General features: G+C 38.5%; 1 protein-coding gene across 2 annotated transcripts in view; it reads right to left on the bottom strand.

Moving 5' to 3' along the window:
- The window catches only part of MACROD2 (mono-ADP ribosylhydrolase 2), a 2080661-nt gene that overhangs the window by 529285 nt on the left and 1528105 nt on the right, over window positions 1-23271 (bottom strand). For both annotated transcript variants that reach the window (XM_073878419.1, XM_073878420.1), the window contains exon 8: window positions 10249-10322. In XM_073878419.1, the coding sequence (XP_073734520.1) occupies window positions 10249-10322 (74 nt within the window). The remainder of the gene's footprint in view (window positions 1-10248; window positions 10323-23271) is intronic.

The following is a 23271-nucleotide window of genomic DNA, read 5'->3' as shown; positions in this document are numbered from 1 at the left end:
AAGATATCCAATTTTGGAGTAGTCACCCCTGACCACAGAAATGGAATAAGAACAAGAAAATGCCCAATTAGTTGACCTCAGGAATTTCCTTTTCCTTGAACTTCAACACCACATATATAAAATTTAAGATCAAAATACCTACCTTGAAAAAAGTTTTGTGAAGATATAATAGGATGTGTTACAGAAACAGGTAGTAGTGTGCGTCCCAAACACAGCCCATGGGACACATCAGGAGCCAGAAAAATACTGTCTTTCCTTCTCTCTGTAGCTATTTCACATACTTACTCTACATCTCCTAGAATTCTTTCTAGAGTCCCACATACGAATTTTCCACACCTATTTAAACAATACCCCCACCAAGACAGAGTATATTTATCTGAAAGTAATGGGACCATAATGGACACTGTGCTGGGCTAAGGATGGCTGGCAGAGGAGGACATTTGTCGATTATGTGTCAGTACAGAAGTCAACAAGCCACCCTGAACTACATGGGACTGTAGGTTGATGTCACTAGGGCACCCTGGGACCTTGATTATCCAGACATGCCCTGCTGGAAGAAAAAAATCATTAGACTTTACAGAGCTCTTTACACAAAGTAAGACTAGGGAAAATGTACGTGGGCAACATTACCTCAATGCCTAAAAGTTTTTGATGAAAACCCTCTGTACACCAAGCATACTGGCTAACTGGAAGTGGGCTCACTAACTAAAGCAGCAAAATGTATATTGTATCATATATTTTGCTTTTTATTGCTGTGAATGGGGTTATGAAGGCAATAGCAAGGGTTTCTAATTTCTGACTCTAAGAACTGGGGCAGGCCTGTTGTAGATGCTAAAGCACTGTAGGGATGGAGAGGTAAGTGGATTTACCCACCTGGCAAGCTCTAATGTGGGGTGATCTATTGTGACACCAAGGTCTTGCACACTCCACCGTGAAAGGCAGATGCTTCCTTGGGGCATGACTGACTCTAACAATGCAGACTGGGAATCATATGATACGGAGGTAAAACTCACTTCTGACTACTGATCTAACTGCTTGGGGCAAATCTCCTCAAAGACCATCTGCGAATGGGAAAGTAGTGTGTGTGTGTGTGTGTGTGTGTGTGTGTGTGTGTGTAAGAGATGGAGGGGAAAAAGGGTGGGGAAGACAGACGGAGGGCAAGAAGGGAAGGAGGAAGGCAGGAACATAAATTGATGGGATGGAAAGAGAAAACAAACTGCAAGTCATTGGGGTTTTGAAGAGCGAAAAGGAGCATGGCATATGTGCAAAGTCTGGGAATAATTTTCTTCAATTATGTCACAGCCAATGAGCATCATGGTTTCCACCTGAAGATCATGCTTGGGCTAGTCAAAGGATACATTTTTATAGCAGCATATTAGGATGATGATTATTATTACCATAGCCACATTCTTACACAGAACCTGAATATTTTAAAATGGAATTTATTTTTCCAAACACACATATTTTAACATTTTTTTACACCAACAGTTAAGACCAGCATACATACCTAAATAATGTTTTAGAGACATAAAAAGACATTCCCCAGGGAAAACACTGAGCACTTCATTTGCTGCTTTCAGATCTCTCTGGATGTTAACCACACCCCCGTGTTGTGTAGAACTGAAGGATGGTGTGTTATGTGCATTGCATTTCTGTAAAGAATCGACCACAAGAATTGAAACTTGGGGTGAGGGATGTAATTTTCTCATTAGAAATGGAAACATCATTTCATGTTTTATTTAAGTCCCCCTTTGAAGAAAGATCCTAAGGTGTTCTGTGTCAGTTGACATAAGGCAGGCCCCACACTGGGTTTTTTTGGTGGTCCATAATGTGATTCTGAAATAAAAGTGACAATTTTTAACACTGCATATGTTCAAAGACCTCTGCCAAGAAGGGGAAAAAATAGTCTTGGCACCAGAACTAAAGTGTGACGGTTCCTTTGTGATCTGTGATGAGAAAACAAGTGGCCATGTCCCTGATCTTGTCGCATTAGCACGAGAATAGCATATGAACCTTTCCAGAGGCTGAATGTGCACTTCTTCAAGGGATTCCCAATTCTGTTTTCTGGGGTAGATGAATCGGTTTACCTTTTTCACTACTTTGTGGCTGTTTGTCGGAATGTTGGAAGGCAGGGGAGGGCAGCAGTATAGCTGCTTCTACTCAGTAGAAACCAGTATCTTTACTTCTTAAAGGTCACCAAATATGTGCTGAAAACTAATTTTTGTTTTCTTTTTTTTATGACACAGTGTTTGCTTATTTATTTTTAAAATTGTTTTATTTGACTACAGTTGGCACACTATGTGACATTAGTTTCAGGTGTACAACATAATGATTCAGCTTCTCTTTATGTTACGCTGTGCTCACCACGAGTGTGGCTACCATCTGCCACCATAAGATGCTATTACAATATCACTGACTGTATTTCCTCTGTTTGCCTTTGGTTCTTGTGACTTGTTCATTCTGTAACTGGAAGCCTGTACCTCCCATTCCCCTTCACCCATCTTGCCTATTCCCTTACCCCCTTCCCTCTGGCAACCATCAGTTTGTTCTCTGTATTTATAGGTCTGATTCTGCTTTTTGTTTATTTATTCATTTGTTTTGTTTCTTAGGTTCCACATATAGTGAAATCGTATGGTATCTGTCTTTCTCAGTCTGACTTATTTCACTTAGCTTAAACTCTAGGTCCATCATATTGTCACAAATGGCAAGATCTCATCCTTTTTTTGGCTGTGTAATATTCTCATATATATATATGATATAATAAATCCTATATAATATAATATATTATAACCTATATAATATATATTCTATATATAATATCTATATATCTATATATTTCACATCTTCTTTATCCATTTATCTATTGATGGACACTTGGGTCTCTTCCATACCTTGGTTATTATAAATAATGCCACAATAGACATAGAGATGCATATACCTTTTCAAATTAGTGTTTTTGTTTCCTTTGGATAAATACCCTGTAGTAGAATTATTGGATCATATGGTATTCTATTTTTATTTTTTTGAGGAATCTCCATGTTGTTTTCCACAGTGACTATACCAATTTATACTCCTACCAACAGTGCACAAGGGTTCCTTTTTTTTTTCTACATCCTTGCCAATAGTTTTTCCCGTGTTTTTGATTTTAGCCATTCTGACAGGTGTGAGGTGATATCTCATTGTGGTTTTGATTTGTATTTCCCTGATGAGTAGTGATGTTGATCGTTTTTTCACATGTTTTTGGCCCTTTGTATGTCTTCTTTGGAAAAATGTCTATTGAGGTCCTCTGTCCATTTTTAATTGGATTATTTGTAGGATTTTTTTGGTGGTGAGTTGTGTAAGTTCTTTATATATTTTGTATATTAACCCCTTATCGGATATATCATTTGCAAATATCTTCTCCCTATCAGTAGATTGCCTTTTTGTTTTGTTGGTCATTTCCTTCACTATGTGAAAGCTTTTTATTTTGATATAGTCTCAATAGTTTATTTTTGTTTTTGTTTCCTTTGCCTTAGGAGACAAATCTAGAAAAATGTTGCTATAGCTAACATCAAAGAAATTACTGCTGTGTTCTCTTCTAGGGATTTTATGGTTTCAGGTCTCACTTTAGATCTTTCACCCATTTTGAGTTTATTTTTGTGTCTGGTGTTAGAAAGTGATCCAGTTTCATTCTTTTGCATCTAGCTGTCCAGTTTTCCCAGAACTGTTTATTTAAAAGACAGTCTTTTCCCCATTGTATAGTCTTTTCTCCTTTGTCATAGATTAACTGACCGTATAAGTGTGGGCTTATTTCTGGACTCTGTTCTGTTCCACTGATCTATGTGTCTATTTTTGTGCCAGTACCATACTACCTTGATTACTACCGCTTTGTAAGATATCTTGAAATCTGGAATTGTGATACCTCCAGGTTTGCTCTTCTTTTCAAATTGCTTAGTTTAAGACAAGTTTTGTTCTCTGGCTACTATCTGTTGACCTTGACGTCTAGATCTCACAGGGTAAGGTCTGGGACCATGGCTTGCAATGAGTTGTACAGTAGGATATCTGCCTCAATGGACCACTGCCACATACACACAGCATCTCATGATGCCCTGACATATCTGTAGGCACAATACTTAAAATGATAAACAGCAATACCACAGGTGTCAAGTTTCCCTCGGAAGGCATAGAATTAACAATTTCAATGACAAGTAGATGATATTTAATATTTTGAATAACAATCTGTTTGTGCTAAAAGCACAGTTAAAAAATATTATATGTTAGGCAGAGGCCCAAACTCTGCATGAAATGAGAAAAAATTTTCACCTCCCTCCTACAGAGAATAAAACTGATTTTGGTTTTGAAAATGCAGAGCTAGGGTTATTCCTTGCCAATGATATCTAAGTCACACCAGGTGCCCACTCAGGGCCTTCAAAGATGAACCAAAGACTCCTCCATTGAATTGTTCCCACCGCAGAACAAAAGGGTCTGCTTGTGGAGGAGGGGGCTGTCAGCATGGGGAGGGAGATGAGGAACTTCCCATGGAGTGGTTGAATGGTAAAGATTTCTGGGCAATACCATCTTCAAAGATCTGCAGAGATACAGCTGGGGCCTGGTCTTAGGTGAACCACAGCCTCCCCTCTGTAGGTCTATACATGTCACAGTTTTAATTAGAGCCTCTCAGAATGCTATGCTTCTGCCCATCTCTCCGCTGCTTTATAACTGTTGGGGATAACGGGTGTTCAGGTTTCTGCCATGCTCCAACTGATTAGTAGTACTTCAGTGTTTCCACATTTAAAAGTACCCAGAAATTCACTCATCTTCCATCTCGGAAACTTCATCTTAGATGCCTTACCCCCAAAGACGACTTCTTGGAAGACTTAACACAGGTGCTCTGTGCTGCAGGATGCTTGCTCCTTTGGGGCATTTGAAATCACTGAACCTGACCTCCATAATGGGGAAATATCTCATATAATATCAGGACATTTGTAGCTTTTAGAGGGGAAAGACATCCTGTTCTTCTTCTGCTTTCTATGGAAAAATTACAAATATGTACATTGCCCCAGAGACCAATAGTCAGATGCTATATGAGTCTCTGGGGTGGGACAATAGAATAGGCCCTGTAAAAACATTTCTTAGGCTAACTTATAGATATGAAAGGGGTGCCTCAGAGCTGCGGAGTGGGAAAATCACTATTTCACAAGGAATGATATTTTTAGACTGCATGAAGAATGAGGAATGCATGAAACTGCAGATGATAACATGGAGCAGCCACCCCAAGTTGAGAGTCTGGGCTGCATTTCTGCTGCTCATTTCCATAACGACTGCTTATTTTGCTCGCTTGTCCCTGTAATAAAGTTTCTACTTGAGAAAAATGGGTACTTATGGAAAGGTTATCATGCCACATGCTGTCATTTGTTTTATAGTGAAGTCTGATATTCTTTTCATTTGATTTTCTGAACTCAGAATATCTTAATTCTTAATTTTACCAAAAATGCCGGTGGGGTAATCTTCATCCCTTGCTTACCTCACACTTGATCCCTGGGTCTCTCTGCCACATGCCTTATCTCTTCAGTCATGATTTCCATTTCTTTGTATTTCGGTTTTGTAAGATAATTCAACTCTCTGGTTTTCTGAGAACAATAATTCAAGTCTTGGCAGGGAATATTCTTTTTTGTTTTGCAATTTTTCAATAAGAAGTCATTGTTTCTTAGTCCTGGTAAGTCATTTTTGTGCCCCAATTACATCCTCTTGAGGATTCTCCTTTTTTCATTAAAGCACTGCTCTATCTCTTCCTCTAGAGCTGCTGCAGTCAGAGCCAACTGTACTCTTTGTTCAGCTGGGCTCCCTCAGGTCCCTGAGTCCTCCTAAATATGTGGTGATAGCAGCATCCTCACAGTTCATACTTTGGGTAAATGAAACAAGTCAATGGTGGATGACAGAACATATTTTCCCTAGTCATGTCTGTTGGGCCCAAGTGCTCCAGAGAAGCCTCTCTGAATGTGGAAATGTCCAGCCACACAAACTGGGATGATTTGTGTAATTAAATAGAACCAAATCAACTATTACTGGAAAAAAATAGAAGTGTCCTTTCCTGATGGTTTAGAAATCAAAGGGTAAATAAATGGTGAAATGTGAAGGCTCACTAATCACATGACAACACTAATTATCAAAAATAAAAAATCATGAAGTTTGAATTGCATACTTATCTGACTGAGAGAAGTATGGCCACTGATAGAAGTCACATTTACATGGATTCCCTATTTTTTAAAAGGAAAATTTTAGGGGACATAACCAGCTGAAAGATCCAGAAGATGCAACTTTGCCCACCAACTTCAACCCCGGACTTGCCTTAAGCAGGGCTCAATGACTCATGAGTGGGTCCCAGTCATCATGGGGCCATATTAAGCAGGTAAACTGGTAGTGAAGATAATGTGAAAAAAAAAAATCAATGAAACCAAGATATGAGAGAGATTGAGGGAGAATGTAAATGAACTCCCTTGCTTCTTATTGGATTTATAGTTTGCAATTCTGGTCACTCATGAGATCCTGCTCTAGTTCTAGCTCTTGAATTTCAAGACTTTTTTTTTTTTTTTATAGTTCACTTACACAATATATCTTCCTTATATAATTTAGCTTGAATGTTTTTCTATTTCTTGCAGCTAATCTCAAATAAGACCCAAACCCAAGTTAAAGTTATGATAATCTGATCAATTTTACCGTGTCCTTCTGACTTTTTTATTCTGAGCTTTAGGCTCAAGTAACCAGCTTTCTATTGGAAACCTTCACTGTATATCTAAGATCATCTCAGGTTTAACTCTGCAATGCAATTATTGTTTTCTTTCTGTTTATCATCTAAACATGTTCCCCTACCAAATTTCTCAGTAAATGCACCAATATTTACTCAGGGGCTCAGGTCAAAACCTAGATGTTATTTTTGACTCTCCCATTTTTCCCATATACCACATCTGATTTACAGCTATGATAGACATTACTACTGTTCATTGATATCCAGTTGCCTCTCTTCTGAACATATGAGAGAATTGCATTTCCTTGTATCCTGGGTGCCTTGTTCTGGACAGTAAAATGACAGAGAAAAAAGTTATATGCATCATTCCTTTGTAGAAGCATTTAAGAACTATTACTTGATTGTCTATCTTTTCCTGTCATGTGATAGATGATATTTTACATGGCAGAGTGTCTGTCACAGCCTGGGTTCCTGACTAAGCCAAAGTCCTTTGCTGACTCAAGACATATAAATAGTGTGAGCAAAAAATAAACCTTTGCTGTTTTATGGCACTAAGATTTGTAAGTTGTTTGTAACTGCAGCATGAGCAAGCCTACTCTAAAACAGTCCCCAAGTCCTGCTGGCTCTATTGTAAAAAAAAAAAAATTTCCAAACCTGATGCTGTTACCTCCTTTTCTACCATTGCTGTACTTCAGAGAATCCTCATCTCTTGCCTAGATTTACTGCAGAATTCTCTTCACCAGTCTTCCTTTTCCTATTCTGAGGTCTCTCAAGTCCCTTTTCCAGGCAGCAGCCAGCCTTTTGTCATTTTAAAGGTGAATCTCATCATGCCACTCCCTGCCCCAAACTCTCAACAACTTCCCACTAGACTTAGAATAAAAGTCCAAGTTTCTCCATGAATCACAACATTGATCTAACCCCTACCTATTTGTCGAATTCGTTTCCTGCCGTTCTTTTATGTCTCTAATCCAACTGCATTGTCTCTTACCATTAATTGCAAACAGTAAACTCATTTTCCCAACAGGGTTCTCTTGCTGTTCCCTCTGTGTGGAATGTTCTACCTCAAGACCTTTTTGTAGTTGGCTTACCCCTTCCCATCATACAAATCTTTGTCCCAAGATTATATCCTCAGAGCCCTTTCTAAATCATGTAAAACCACATCCTCCAATACTTCACTATCAAGTTACCCTGTTTTACTTTGTCTTTGAACTATCTTATCTCTTTATTTGTTGATGTCTCTTTTCCTAGACTATGAATATCATAAGAAGAGGATTTTGTTTTTCAGCATTCTATCCCTCATATCTAGAAAAGTTTTGATATTTGATATTTGATAAATATTTGTCAAATGAGTGAATTAATGAATAACTTAAACAATGAGAATGTCAAAGTTATACTCCAGTGAAGAGACAACTGACTGAGAATACTCTTTCAAAAGTGCCTAACCTACTTTGCTTGTTTTTTAACAGAGCAAAAACTAAATCAAAATATTGCAAAATAATAAATTTGTATAGCTTTTATCTATGCCCTACCACTTACAATTCATTTATTAAGTAAAACCTGACTTGTTCAAATTAACTTGTTTAAATTAACCATTGCATGTTGAAACAAGAAGGCTTTTAAAAAAGAATTAGCACAGGACATGTTTAAAGTCACAGTGGCAATAACTGAGTTGTGTTCCTCAATCTAAAATACCTAAATTTTTATACAACAGACCAAAGAAATGAGCAAGAAAAAGATATGAAAGCAAAAGAACAGACTCAAAGACAGAATGAGCTAACAAGGAAATCAGGGAACCAACCATTACGTGGGAAACACTAAGTTAACACATTTCTATGGAAAATAAACTTCTGAATAGTTTAATTAGAGAAAATCCATCAGTAGGATTTGGCAATGAGCTATAAATACAACCAACATGTTTGCTCTTCATAATCATCTCCATGATGATTTTTGGGTGGATGTGTGTACTTCCCTCACATGCCAACAGGACACATGTAAATCTATCAGTAGGGAATACCCTTGGATTATTATCTTAATGGAAATAATGGGTTTACACCAATATACTAGCTCCATTATCAACTTTCATTCATGAAACACTCTCTGTTTTTGCTAAGCAGATGGTCCAGGTAAGGAGATTTTACTGTAACCAAGAGATACACTAAAAATACCAAGGTCAAAGGGACTAAAACTTCTCTCCCTGGCCTCAGGACCCCTCCAAGGATGAATAGCTATTGGAGTCAGGAGGACAGAGTCAGACTCTTGGCTTGTGACTCTCAAGTCCTGAGGATGTCATTTAACCTTTTGATTCTAGATGAAAATAAGGATAACAATACCTAGACATTTCATGAAATTGTTGTGAAAATAATATGTGTCAAAGACATGTTTTGTAAACTGGCTATTTTAACCTTTTTTTTTAAATTCTGGGGGTTTTTTTGAGGTTATTATGGTCATCCTCTAAATTGAAGTTATATATACAACTTTCATAGTAAGAGGAGAAGAAAGAACAAGCACTGAAATGGATATGTTTGGCCATGTGGTCTTTACTCCTACTGGAGATTAGTAATTTCTGTATCTACTTAAGAAATGTTGAAATTATAACAATTAGCAGAAAATGACATTACTGTTTCTTTAAACACACAAAGGCACCAAGAGCTACTCCCATATTATAGCAAAATCCCATAGTCTGTTTCCATAACCAAACATTGCCTAATAATCATTGTCCTACCCAGGAAGAAAGCTAAATTCATGGTATATCATAAATGGACCAATATTCTTTATAGCACTCACATGAATATCTGAGGAGAATAACAAAATCGGAAGAAAAACACAAAAGGCTGTGCATTGTATGAAACCTATTTGTTGTTACAATAGGTTAGTTGCCAAAACTCTGAAATCTAACCTCCACAGTGTCTTATTGTGTTGCTTTGTTAGCTTGAGTAATTGTCCTGTTCATCACTAAACATATCCTAAAGATTTTATTAAATAAGCAGAATAGGAGGCATGGTGAAAAGTCTGAGAGAAGCATTTAGTTTCATAAAAAATCCTGATCATCAGGATTTAGCTATCAATTATCCAGGCCTACTCTAATCTCACACTCAGAAGTTACTTTATGGAAATGATTAATTATAAATAAAGAGACCTCAGGATACCAAAAAATGACCATGTCAACAAAGATAACGCTTTAAGGAAAAGAGCATTGGACAATCCCTTAATCTTAATGAAATCCATCCTATTCTCTTTTACACACAAAACTCATACTATCCAAAGATGTAAAAATGAGATCATGACTAAGTGAATCTTATCACTCTGCCTACCTTCATCACCAAAACCAATCAACATAATCCCTTCAGTCAATTAATTACAGGAAAATATTCAATCACCCGTATAACCCCAATGAAGCATGGTCAGCAAGCTTCAGCTCAATGATTATGTTTACTTGATATTTATGGATATATTTTCTGGTTTTTTGAAATTGCAGATCAAATGATGCCATCTTAAATGTTTGCTAATTATGTTGTTCCTCCTACCTCGTGATGGTTCTTGGCCAGCCATTCCTTAATGGTGCTGAGGGCAATGACAGAAGCAGGCTCATTTGGAAAACCTACATGAAGAGCAGAATAAAACAAATTAACAAAGAAAGATGAAGGCAAGAGAGAATTCAATCATGGTATGACACTAATTTTTTCTCATTTAAACAGTATTCACTTCAACCAATTACTACTAAGCAAGGCAGGCCTTAGTAAGGTATACAAGGATGTGAAGCCTATGATCATACATACAAGGCATTAAGGGGGCCAGTCATATATCAGTCTAGTGCTAACAAGCAATGAAGGATTTAACTGTCTCTTCAATTCTACAACAGAATCAATTAAAAATGTATTTACATTTGCTTAATAGTTTTCAAGGTACTTTCATACAATATTCTCATAAGAGGTACTCAGATTAAGGTTTATTACCCTCAATTTACAAAGCAAGTTAAATATGGCCTCAGAATATATGCGTTGACCCAGGGTCATAAGGCCAGCAGTACTCCATCAATGAATTGACAGAAGACAGGGCAAGCAACTTGTAGAATAGCCATACAACGAATAGTTATTATCAGAATTCAAAGAAGGCAATGCCTGCTCCATTTAGGGCCATCGGAAATTATGTTTAAGACTACATGAACTGACCTGGTTTTGCACTACAGATTTAGTTTTCAAAGGACAGGAAGAATGACATTTATACTATGTCCTAGTGAGCAGAGGCACACATAATCATAATTCCCAAAACTCATCTAGAATATCCCCTTAGTTTATGTAATCCAAACATATTCCTAAACTTGCAAATCATCAGACATTCTGCCAATAAAGATGAATGTATGTGAAGAAATAACCTTACAAATTATGTATTTATAGGGCAGAAAGAAGAAGAGATGGGAGTGACTATTCCTTTGAAACTACTCTCTTTAAGCTCACCACTGGCTTCCTAATCACCAAATTCCATACAGGCAAACACTCTTTCAATCAGTCTTCATCTTTTCTGTATTAGATGTGTTTGACTAGTTTTCCATGTTTCATTATCCTGGATTTTCTTTTTTTTATTATTTTTTTTTACTATTTTAAAGTAATAATGCAGTGGTTTTTGATATGTCCATAAAGTTGTGCAACCAATACTACTAACTACAGAATATTTTCATCATTCCCCCAAAGACTCTGCACCCATTAACAGTCACTCCACAGTCTCCCTCTACCCTAGCCCCTGACAACTATGAATCTACTTTTTGTCTCTATAGATTTGCAAATTCTCCTCCTGGATTTTTCAACATTGCCTTCTTCTATGTTTCCTCCTACCTATTTGACCATCCATTAAATGTATGCCATTCCCAAACTCCAAATTCGGCCTTCTTCTTCCTATATACTCTGTGGGAGCCAGCTGCAGCATCATCCACTGACATGCCTTCTAATCAGGAGGCTCCTGCAACATTGTGCTGTACAGATGCAGGGAGAGGTATTACTGAAATGAGGACATCTGGGATTTTAAAGGCCCAGTTTTATTGGAAGGCAAATACATATTCCAGTAGTTCATATGAAAGGTTTAAATCTCATTAGACTTTCAGAGAAAATGGTGAGAGAGGATGAACAAGAGAGAGGAGCTGTTTGTCCCCACTTCCTAGAATAAATGTTGCTTTTCTGATTAGGTTTCTACACACTTCATAAGAGAATGCATTAGGAAAGGGAACAAAATAAGGCAGGGCCAAGCTGCACTTGACCACAGGGAAAATGTGCACAACTTCCCAAACCTTGTAAATTCATCTGTGACATTTGGGATTGTGGATTTGTTTTGTACTGTTTCATCCCATTTATTTTTTCCTTAAATGAAGGATTCAAAATGTAAAACCCCTAAAATAAACCTGTTAATTAGCTAATTAAGTAAGTTATTACTGAACCAGAAAAGAAAAGATACATAGACATATTTAATGAGTCCCTGCCCTCTAAAGCCCAAAGTCGGAGGGAGGAAATCTATAAGAGGCAAGCATGACAAGTGCATCAGGGCTGTGGGGACACAGATGATGGGAACTAAGCAAGAAAGAGGAGGCCTTCTAGGAAACCATAGAATGTTTTGGAAAGAACAACAAAACAGGAGCTGAGGAGACACTGTCTTCAGAAGTAAGCTGTGAGCAACTAGGAATTAGTGGAAGAAGTCAGGGGAAGTGAAGGGAGAAGTTCTTATGGACTGCAAAGAAAAAGCAGGAGGCCAGGATGGGCATTTGTGGTTAGGGGTTAACAGCAGGGGGCTTTTCCAGTCCACATTTTCCTGAAGTTTAACATCTACATTTGTCATCAACTGGATACCTCCCCTTGATGCACTCAAGAACTAGAAATGTAACATATATTCTTCCACAAAATGAACTTCTTCCTGATTTTCTGGCTTCTGCCTATGGCTTTATCTCTCTCCTAGTCACTTAAGTATTTGATTGCTTTCCTGGCTGGTAACTGAGTCCTCTGAAATATTGTATACCACCCATTCCTTCCCCTCTTTGCCCACTGATCTCATTCAAAGCCCACTCAGCCCTCACCCTGATAACTGTAGTTGACTCATAATTGTGCTCCTTCGGTCTTCTCCCTTTCTCCAATCTGTCCACCACACCACTTCCAAGTGACCCTTCCTAAGGTATAGTTACCACAACTTTATACAAAACAATACCGGCCTTGCTAATGCTCCAGTTCCTACAGAGGAAACTTTAGCACCTTAGCCTGGCATGAGACACCACAAGGGGCCTTCCTTAGACTTGTATCTTAGCTTTCCCTTTTTATTCTCCTCCCATGGAATTCGTCTCCTCCCATGGAATTCCATGTTTAAGATGTACTTAAATCATAAGATTATAGGGCTATATAAACCTAATAAAATACTGCAATCATGCCCAGTTGCAATGGCCATCAGCATTAACCTTTAGAAGATGTAATTCCCCACAGAGAAATTATACAAGTTCTTATGGAACCACAGCAATTATGGTGATTTCTCAATTATTTGTGACCTCCAGGTCACTTTCCCACATTTATCAAAACCTCTGGCACTGAGTTATGGTTTTCATTTCCACCTCAAGCCTTGCCATAATCACGAGTGATTTCAGTGTCCAATAAGATGACCCACCCAACACGTGGCCTGCCAGTTCCTTGACCTGGTCATTTATTTATTTTTTTTTTTTGTTAACACATAATGTATTATTTGTTTCAGGGTTACAGGTCTGTGAATCTTCAGTCTTACACAATTCACAGGGCTCACCATAGCACATACCCTCGCTCAATGTCCATCACCCAGCCACCCCATCCCTCCCACCCACCTCCACTCCAGCAACCCTCAGTTTGTTTCCTGAGATTGAGAGTCTCTTATGGTTTGTCTCCCTCTCTGGTTTCATCTTGTTCCATTTTTTCCTCTCTTCCTCTATGATGCTCTGCCTTGTTTCCCAAACTCCACATATCAGTGAGATCATACGATTGTCTTTCTCTGATTGACTTATTCCACTTAGCATAATACCCTCTAGTTCCATCCATGTTGTTGCAAATGGAAAGATTTCATTTTTTTGATGGCTGCATAATATTCCATTTTATATATATATATATATATATATATATATATATATATATATATGCCACATCTTCTTTATCCATTCATCTGTTGATGGACATCTTGGCTCTTTTCATAGGTTGGCTTTTGTGGACATGGCTGCTATAAATATTGGGGTGCACATGCCCCTTCAGATCACTACATTTGTATCTTTGGGGTAAATACCCAGTAGTGCAATTGCTGGGTCGTAGGGTAGCTCTATTTTCAACTTTTTGAGGAACCTCCATACTGTTTTCCAGAGTGGCTGCACCAGCTTGCATTCCCACTAACAGTGTAGGAGAGTTCCCCTTTCTCCGCATCCCCGCCAACATCTGTCGTTTTCTGACTTGCTAATTTTAGCCATTCTGACTGGTGTGAGGTGGTATCTCATTGTGGTTTTGATTTGTATTTCCCTGATGCTGAGTGATGCTGAGCACTTTTTCATGTGTCTGTTGGCCATTTGGATGTCTTCTTTGGAAAAATGTCTGCTCATGTCTTCTGCCCATTTCTTGATTGGATTATTTGTTCTTTGGGTGTTGAGTTTGATAAGTTCTTTATAGATGTTGGATACTAGCCCTTTATCTGATATGTCATTTGCAAATATCTTCTCCCATTCTGCCAGTTGTCTTTTGGTTTTGTTGACTGTTTCCTTTGCTGTGAAAAGGTTTTTATCTTGATGAAATCCCAATAGTTCATTTTTGCCCTTGCTTCCCTTCCCTTTGGCAATATATCTAGGAAGAAGTTGTTGTGGCTGAGGTCGAAGAGGTTCCTGCCTGTGTTGTCCTCAAGTATTTTGATAGATTCCTGTCTCACATTTAGGTCTTTCATCCATTTTAAGTTTATTTTTGTGTGTGGTGTAAGGAAATGGTCCACTTTCATTCTTCTGCATGTGGTGTCCAATTTTCCCAACACCATTTGTTGAAGAGACTGCCCTTTTTCCATTGGACATTATTTCTTGCTTTGTTGATGATTAGTTGACCATAGAGTTGAGGGTCGATTTCTGGGCTTTCTGTTCTGTTTCATTGATTTATGTGTCTGTTTTTGTGCTAGTCCCATACTCTCTTGATGATCAAAGCTTTGTAATAGAGCTTGAAGTCCAGAATTGTGATGCCATCAGCTTTGCTTTTCTTTTTTAAGCTTCCTTTGGCTATCCGGGGTCTTTTCCGGTTCCATAAGAATTTTAGGGTTATTTGTTCCATTTCTGTGAAAAAAGTTGATGGTATTTTGATAGGGATTTAATTAAATGTGTAGATTGCCCTAGGTAGCATAGACATTTTCACAATATTTGTTCTTCCAATCCATGAGCATGGAACGTTTTTCCATTTCTTTGTGTCTTCCTCAATTTCTTTCAGGAGTATTCCATAATTTTCTGAATAGAGATTCTTTACCACTTTGGTTAGATTTATTCCTAAGTATCTTATAGTTTTGGGTGCAGTTTTAAATGGGATCGACTCCTTAATTCCTCTTTCTTCTGTCTTGTTGTTGGTGTATAGAAATGCCACTGATTTCTGTGCATTGATTTTATATCCTGCCACTTTACTGAATTCCTGTATGAGTTCTAGCAGTTTTGGGGTGGAGTCTTTTGGGTTTTCCACATAAAGTATCACATCATCTGCAAAGAGTGAGAGTTTGACTTCTTCTTTGCTGATTCAGATGCCTTTTATTTCTTTTTGTTGTCTGATTGCTGAGGCTAGGATTTCTAATACTATGTTGAATAGCAGTTGTGATAGTGGACATCCCTGCCGTGTTCCTGACCTTAGAGGAAAAGCTCTCAGTTTTTCCTCATTGAGAATATTCTCTGTGGGTTTTTCATAGATGGCTTTTATGATATTGAGGTATGTACCCTCTATCCCTACACTGTGAAGAGTTTTAATCAGGAAAGGATGCTGTACTTTGTCAAATGCTTTTTCTGCATCTATTGAGTTTCATATGGCTCTTGTTCTTTCTTTTATTAATTAATTGGCTTATATAATTGGCTGCTCCCATGTTAGGGGCATAAATATTTACAATTGTTGATCTTCCTGTTGGATAGACACTTTAAGTATACTATAGTGTCCTTCCTCATTTCTTATTACAGTCTTTTGTTTAAAATCTAATTTGTCTGATATATGGATTGCCACCCCAGCTTTTCTTTGATGTCCATTAGCATGGTAAACGGTTTTCCACCCACTCACTTTCAAGCTGGAGGTGTCTTTTGGGTCTAAAATGAGTCTCTTAGCAGACAGCATTTCGATGGGTCTTGTTTTTTTTTTATCTAACCTGATACCCTGTGTCTTTTGATTGGGGCATTTAGCTCATTTACACTCAGGGTAACTATTGAAAGATACGAATTTAGTGCCATTGTATTGCCTGTAAGGTGACTGTTAATGTATATTGTCTCTGTTCCATTCTGGTCTATGTTACTTTTAGGCTCTCTCTTTGCTTAGAGGACCCCTTTCAATATCTCTTGTAGGGCTGGCTTGGTGATGACACATTCTTTTAGTTTCTTTTTGTCCTGGAAGATTTCATTTGGTCTTCTATATCACTAATTCTCTCTTCTGCTTCATTTATCCTAGCAGTTAGAGCCTCCATTTTTTATTGTACCTCATTAACAGCCTTTTTGATTTCAACTTGGTTAGATTTTATTTCTAACAGAAATAAGGGATTTCCAGAAAGGGATTCTCTAATATCGTCTATGCTTTTTTAAAGACCAGTTAGTATCTTTATAATAATCATTCTGAACTCTACTTCTGACATCTTACTAATGTCCATGTTGATTAGGTTCCTGGCAGTCAGTACTGCCTCTTGTTTGTTTTTTGGGGTGAGTTTTTTTCTGTTTTGTCATTTTGCCCAGAAAAGAACAGATGAATGAGAGAACAAAATGTTAAAAGGGTAACAACTACCCCAGAAAAATATACACTAAACAAATCAGAAGAGACTCAAAACTGGGGAGAAGAAAAAAAAAAAAGAATATGATCAGCCTGGTGAATAGAACAGAGACACACACTAGATTTTGGGTGTATCTTGGTCTGTTAGAAGAAACTGCCTCCCAAAATTTCAAAGAAAGAAAAACCTATATAAATACAAAAATAAGGGTAAATACAATGAAAGGATGCATTACGACTGTAACAATTACAATTAAAAAAGATTTTAAAAAAGGAATTGATAAGAAGTTGGTTGAAAAAAGAAGGAATAAAAAATTTAAAAAAAAGGAGAGAATGTGATCAGGCAGGTGAATAGAATAAAGCCACATACCAGATTTTGGTTATATTTTGGTCTATTAGAAGAAACTGCATCCCAAAATTTTAAAGAAAAAAAATATATACAAAAAATAAGGTCAAATACAATGAAGGGACAGAATATGACTGTAAAAATGAAAATTAAAAAAAGATTTTAAAAAAGGATTTGATAAGATGTTGGTTAAAAAGGGAAAGAAGAAAAATTAAAAAAAGAGAAATAGGAAAAGAAAAAATAAAGAAAATTAAAAAAAATTAACTTTGAAAGACTAAATAATCATGGGAAAAAAGCCATGAATTCTATGTGCAGTATTCCCCTAATGCTGGCATTCTGCCATTCTCATTGATTGGTAAACTTGGTCTTGGCTGGCTGTTCTTGCTGATCTGGGGGAGGGGCCTGTTCCCTTGGTTCTCAAATGTCTTTGCTGGAGGCAGAATTGCCCCGCCCTTGCCAGTCCGGGCTAAGTAATCTAATCAGGTTTGCTCTCGGGAGCTTTTGTTCCCTGCAAGCTTTCCGTACAGCTTTGGAGGACGAGAGTGAAAATGGCAGCCTCCCAATCTCTGCCCCGGAGGAGCCAGGAACTTGGGGCCCCACTCCTCGGTGAGCCCCCAGAGAAAAGCAGTCAATCACTCCCGTCTCCCTGGTCTCCGGCCGCACTCCTTGCTCACCCAGCCTGTGACTGAGCATTTCTATCTTTTGCTCACAACCTGGTGTGGAGTCTCCAAACCTAGCAGATCCCTGCAGTGCACTCCCACACCCCACACCGCTCCTCCTGGGGGAAGAAGGGGAGTCTCCCCAGATCTGCCACTTGTTGGGTCCCTGCTGGAGGAGCAGTGGCCTGAATGTGCCACGGATCACGGTTTATGGCAACCCTGAGCTGAGAGTCCGCGCCTCGGCTCCGTCTCTGTAGCCAGCTTCCCCGCTCCAATACCTGGGAGCTCTGCCACACTCAGGCACCCCCGGTCTTTATGTGACCCCGAGGGTCCTGAGACCACATTGTCCCAGGGAGGGTTCCACCCCCCGCTTAGCCACTGGAGCGACGTCCCTCCGCGGAGCCGACTTCAAAAGTTCCGATTTTGTGCTCCACAGTTCTATCACTTGCCAGAAGCAGCTGATGGAGGCCCCCTCCCCCACCATCTACCTTCCTGAATATCGCCTTGGATTCACTTCTCCACACGCCCTACCTTCCAGAAAGTGGTCGCTTTTCTGTTCAGAGAGCTGCTGCTATTCTTTTCTTTGATCTCCTGTTGAGTTCGTAGGTGTTCAGAATGGTTTGATCCCTATCTAGCTGAATTCCTGGGACCAGAGGAAATTTAGGTCTCCTACTCCTCCACCATCTTGCTAGCCCCTTCCTGACCTGGTCATTTTTGACAACCACCTTCAAGCCACTGCCTCCCTAGATCCCACCATGCACCTTGATGTAACATTTCCATGCCCAAATTACTAATTTAAGCAGTGCTCTCTCAAAAACCTGTTCTCTCTTTAGTTTGATCTGCTACTTTCCAAAGTATGTCCTTTATAAGCATTTGAAGTCCAAATTAATGCTAACATTTCCCCCCACCCCAGAATGGTATGACTCTTTCCTACCTCTCTAGGCTCTTCTTCTATTTTTTTTTTAAGATTTTATTTATTTATTTGACAGAGAGACAGTGAGAGAGGGAACACAAGCAGGGGGAGTGCGAGAGGGAGAAGCAGGCTTCCTGCTCAATCCCAGGACTCTGGGACCATGACCTGAGCTGAAGGCAGACACTCAACTACTGAGCCACCCAGGTGCCCCTCTCTCTCTAGGCTCTTCTTACACTGTATCATTCTTTGTTTTTTCAACTACAGCTACACTGAGCTTCCTTCTGTTCTTTGAATGTGGCATGTTTCCTTTTGCTTCCTGCCATAAGGCCTCGCTCATGCTATATCCTCTTCCTGAAATGACATTTCTCCCCTCTTTTTCCTAGCCTATTTTAACTTTCATTTGTCCTTTGCTCAGTCGTTGCTTCTCAAGAGAAGGCTTCTCTGACGATGATTCCCTATTTGATGCCTTCATAATATCATGTACCTTTCCCTGGCAGTACTCATCAGAGTTTCATTTTTACACTTTACATTTATTCATGTACATATTTGATTAATATTTCTAGTAGAGAATTAATATTTCTAAGGAGGCAGATGCCACAAGTCTCTTATTTGCTTATCACTGTATCCCTAAAACATTGCTGGCACATAGAAGATGATCAACAAATGTGTGTTGAATGAGTGAATGAACTGTGGATGTATGAATCATTGTATTGACAGCAGGAAAGGCTGAGCACTGGGAGAACAGGGGTGTTTAGCTCTAGAGTGTGGGATAGCAAAGGGATCCTGAGACATCCAAGCAAAATGATATATCCATATTATTCCATTTCATCCCTGAGGGGAAACTACTAAGATGCTTATGAGAGAACACAGTTCTTGGTGAAATGGTATTGCTGTTATTAATTAAAAAGGAAAGGAAATAATAAGACAAATATCTCTGAAAATAAGCCTGCTTTCAGTGGGCATATATATCCAAGATAAAGTATGGTGTTCAGGGGACACAGCAACAGCACAATCCTTTGTCTACTTAACTGCAAGACCCTCATGGTTACAAGTAAAACCAATGAATAGACAGGATAGATTTTCTGCCAAGGGTTGGGCTCCTGATGACAGTAAGTCAGCCTCAGGAGGTCACAACAGTATTCTAGTCACCAGAGGGCTTTTGTTAACAAAAGCAGGATGGCCACCCAGAGGGAAGGTTGCAGACAAGCTTTAGATGAATCATTGAATTAAATGACATAGAAAATCTCTTCCAAGTATGAGGGTCAATGAGGCTGAACAAGCCATTAATAATTTAGGGCCAGGCGTGCAGGGAATTGTATATGTGTGCCCAGGTGTGCATAGAATCTGTGCTTTCTGCTGGCATTCCACAGCTTAGTTCCTTATTCATTAGGAAGGATTATTAAGATGAACTTTTGTTGCGAATGTTGAAGTTCATTTACTGAATGTATATGTGATTTTTTCTTTTTATTTACTTTTGTATTGAAATTGTTTGCAAAATTTTTACATACGTGCGCGTGCGCACACACACACACACACACACACAGAGACATACGTACATACATATAACCCTTATCCAAATCAAGATATAAAACATTTCTAGCACCTCAGAAAGCTGCCTTGTCCCAAGTCAATATCTACGCTGTGAAGAAACTGCTATTCTCTCTTCTATTGTCACAGATTAGTTTTGTCTGGTTTTACACTTCACATATATGGACATACAACGTGCACCCTTTTCTGTCGAAATTTTTCAGCATGATGCCTGCCTGATTTATCCATGTTGTTACATGTAGCAGAAGCTCTTTCTTCCTCTCTGTGGTGTTGTATTCTATTGTATGAATAGAATAGAATCTACTTAGCTGTTCTCATGTTGATGAACAGTTGAGTTTTTCCAGTTTGGAGCTATTAGGAATAAAGTTGCCATGAACACTCTTACACATGCCATTCGGTAGACATAAGTACTGTTTCTGTGGAGTATTTACCCAGGATCTGGGGCTACCAGTCCATAGTTCATGCAGATGTTTAACTCTGGTAGATTCTGCCAGTTTTCCAAAGCAGTTATACCAATTTACACTCCCACCAGAAGTATATAATGTATTTATCTACCTACTTAGTTAACACATCAAGATACTTGCTAAATATACTTACCAAATATATCTTCTTACCACATTTAAAGCTATTAAATACAGCTTTAGGCTAATCAATACCTTTTAGAACTAGAAACACAGATATTTATGACTTGCCTACTTTCTCCCTACCAAGCAGGGAGTATTTCAGTCAGGAGAGGACAAATTATATCAACAGAACATTAAAAATTTTAAACAAAAGAGGTAAAAACTGAAATAGCAAGTTGAATTTGCAATAGTTTTTATCCATGGCACACCAAATAACTCATTAGACAGATATTTTTCTCTCACTCAGTTATTAAGCAGATATTTCTCTCTTAGTCCAATTGCAGAAAGATACAGCCATAAAGACTAACTGAAGGTTCTTCCCAGCCATTGACTTATTTGTTTGTCAGAACTGTTAAAAACCTGGAATATTTTCAACACAATTAGAATAAATCTGGTTTTGATGTTGCCATAAACATTGTTCTCTCTCTACATTTCATTCTTTTTGCTTTTGCTGTTGTTGATACTTCTCCAATATCCTCAACTTTGTCATAGGTTCCAACGTAGAAACTAAATTTATTTCCCTGATATAAAAAACATGTTCTACAAACTGGTGTTTACCAGGGAGCAGGTGGGAGGGGGGATGGGCAAAATAGGTGAAGGGGATGAAGAGTACATTATCGTGATGAGCACTGAGTAATGGATAGAATTGTTGAATCATTATATTGAACACCTGAATCTAATATAACAGTATGTTAATTATAATTGAATCAAAAAATAATAAAAATAAAATAAAACATCTTCTACTGAAAACCTAGCCTATTCTACTGAAATAAAGATAGATACAACTTTGCCAGTAAAACTACCCTTTTTGGAAGCAGAAACAATGGATCAGCTTTTGTTTTAAACTTAAAATGAGGAAATGCTTGTAGTTGTAGATTACCCTATCATAGAAAGGCATATGGTAATGCTGTAAATCAATTATTTCAAAGTTCTTACTGCAAAAAAAAAAAAAATCAAAATGAACATAATGGTAGGTATAATTACACCGTGCATTAAAATGTTAACCCTCCCTACCATTTACAGTCAAGCCAGGGCCTGTCCCTCTTGCACTGCCCCCAATGTCCCCTTCCAGCCTGGTCACCAGGAGTCACCTCTGCTTTAACTGTGGATGCCTTTCTAGCAGTTGTAAGAATAAAGCAACCTAGACATCAATGCCCAGGCAAAGCTCAAAAGTACAAAAACCACTGTTTATGGACTGAACTGTTTTATTCTTAGCTACACAAATTCTTCTGGAGTGATTCTCACTTCAAAGGGTGTTTAGCCCCTAATCTTGCCCCACCAAGCACTTGGTCCAAAGGTGTGATAAAATACTGGCAAATTTGTGGAATCACAAATCCCCACATATACAAAGTGGTTGCCATACTAACCAATGCTCAGTGATTATAAGCACCAAATTGGTACTGAATTGCCATAGATATTCAGAAGTTAGAAGCAATAGTTAAAAAACAAACAAAAAAATCCCTGGAACTCTGCATATTAAATTCACACCCACTTTTGAGCCCTCCCTTCCTATCAAGTCTTCAATGAGGAAAGCAGGCTGGTGCTTTTTTTTTTTTTCATTTACATACAAACTCAAGTAAAATATTGTGCAGGTATTAAACACGGGCTTTTTAGCACTGATAAAAAATCTCTGAATGTCCTAAATGAGAGGGACATATCACTGGGTTTATTGAAACTTTACCATCAATTGAACCGGGATTGTCAATGTTGACTATCAATGTGAAATTACACTTCGCTTCAATTTTGAGAGAGTATAACTATAATATTTTCCAGTTTAGCACACAAATTCTGGTGTGGGTACCAGTGGGACATGCAGCAGCATACTTTACAAACTCAGGTAAAAGGAAATGAAGTGTGAGATGAGTTGTGTCTTTCTCAGAACATTCCTCCCCAGTCCCCCTTGAACACACACACACACACACACACACACACACACACACCTGTCCTGGGTCAGGAGGAGAGGTAGGGGGATATAGATGGAAGGTGCATTGAGGTGTGGGGGTGTGTGGGTATGGGGGTTTGGGGTGTATGGGTGGGCATGGGGAAGTATAGGGCAATGAATTTACTTTTTCATCTCAAAACGGCTTTTATCAACCCCTTTCCCCTAGGCCTCCTTCCAAGCCATAAAAGCAATTCTGATAGCACGATGAAATCAAATTAGTTGAGAGAAATGAGCTGAAGGAGGCTCACCGTTAAGCAATCGCTAGAGCAGCCACTCAGACAATTCTGGCTAAAGGCTGAGTTTCACAAAAGATAAAACAGGTGAAGTAATAAGAGTGACACTGGCCTCTATCACTGCAGTGAGCACAGCAGCAGAATGCTAAAAAGGGTGTCACTGGCCTTCCTTAGGAGAGCAAAGGGCACCACAGGTAGGCAACAGTGAGGCATCCCTGTCAGTAAGATGGTGGAGTCTTAGCTGGTGTTTAAAAGGACAAGGCAGGTTTTTTTTTAAAATATATATATACATAATATGGTATATTAACAAGTTCAATAGCCATAGCAGATGCTGAC

Source organism: Callorhinus ursinus, unplaced genomic scaffold (genome assembly GCF_003265705.2).
Source record: "Callorhinus ursinus isolate GAN/ISIS: 27379988/994484 unplaced genomic scaffold, GSC_fseal_2.0 scaffold29, whole genome shotgun sequence".
Lineage (NCBI taxonomy): Eukaryota > Metazoa > Chordata > Mammalia > Carnivora > Otariidae > Callorhinus > Callorhinus ursinus.
The sequence above is the reverse complement of the archived record's forward strand: the minus strand, read 5'-3'. Positions and strand labels throughout refer to the sequence as shown.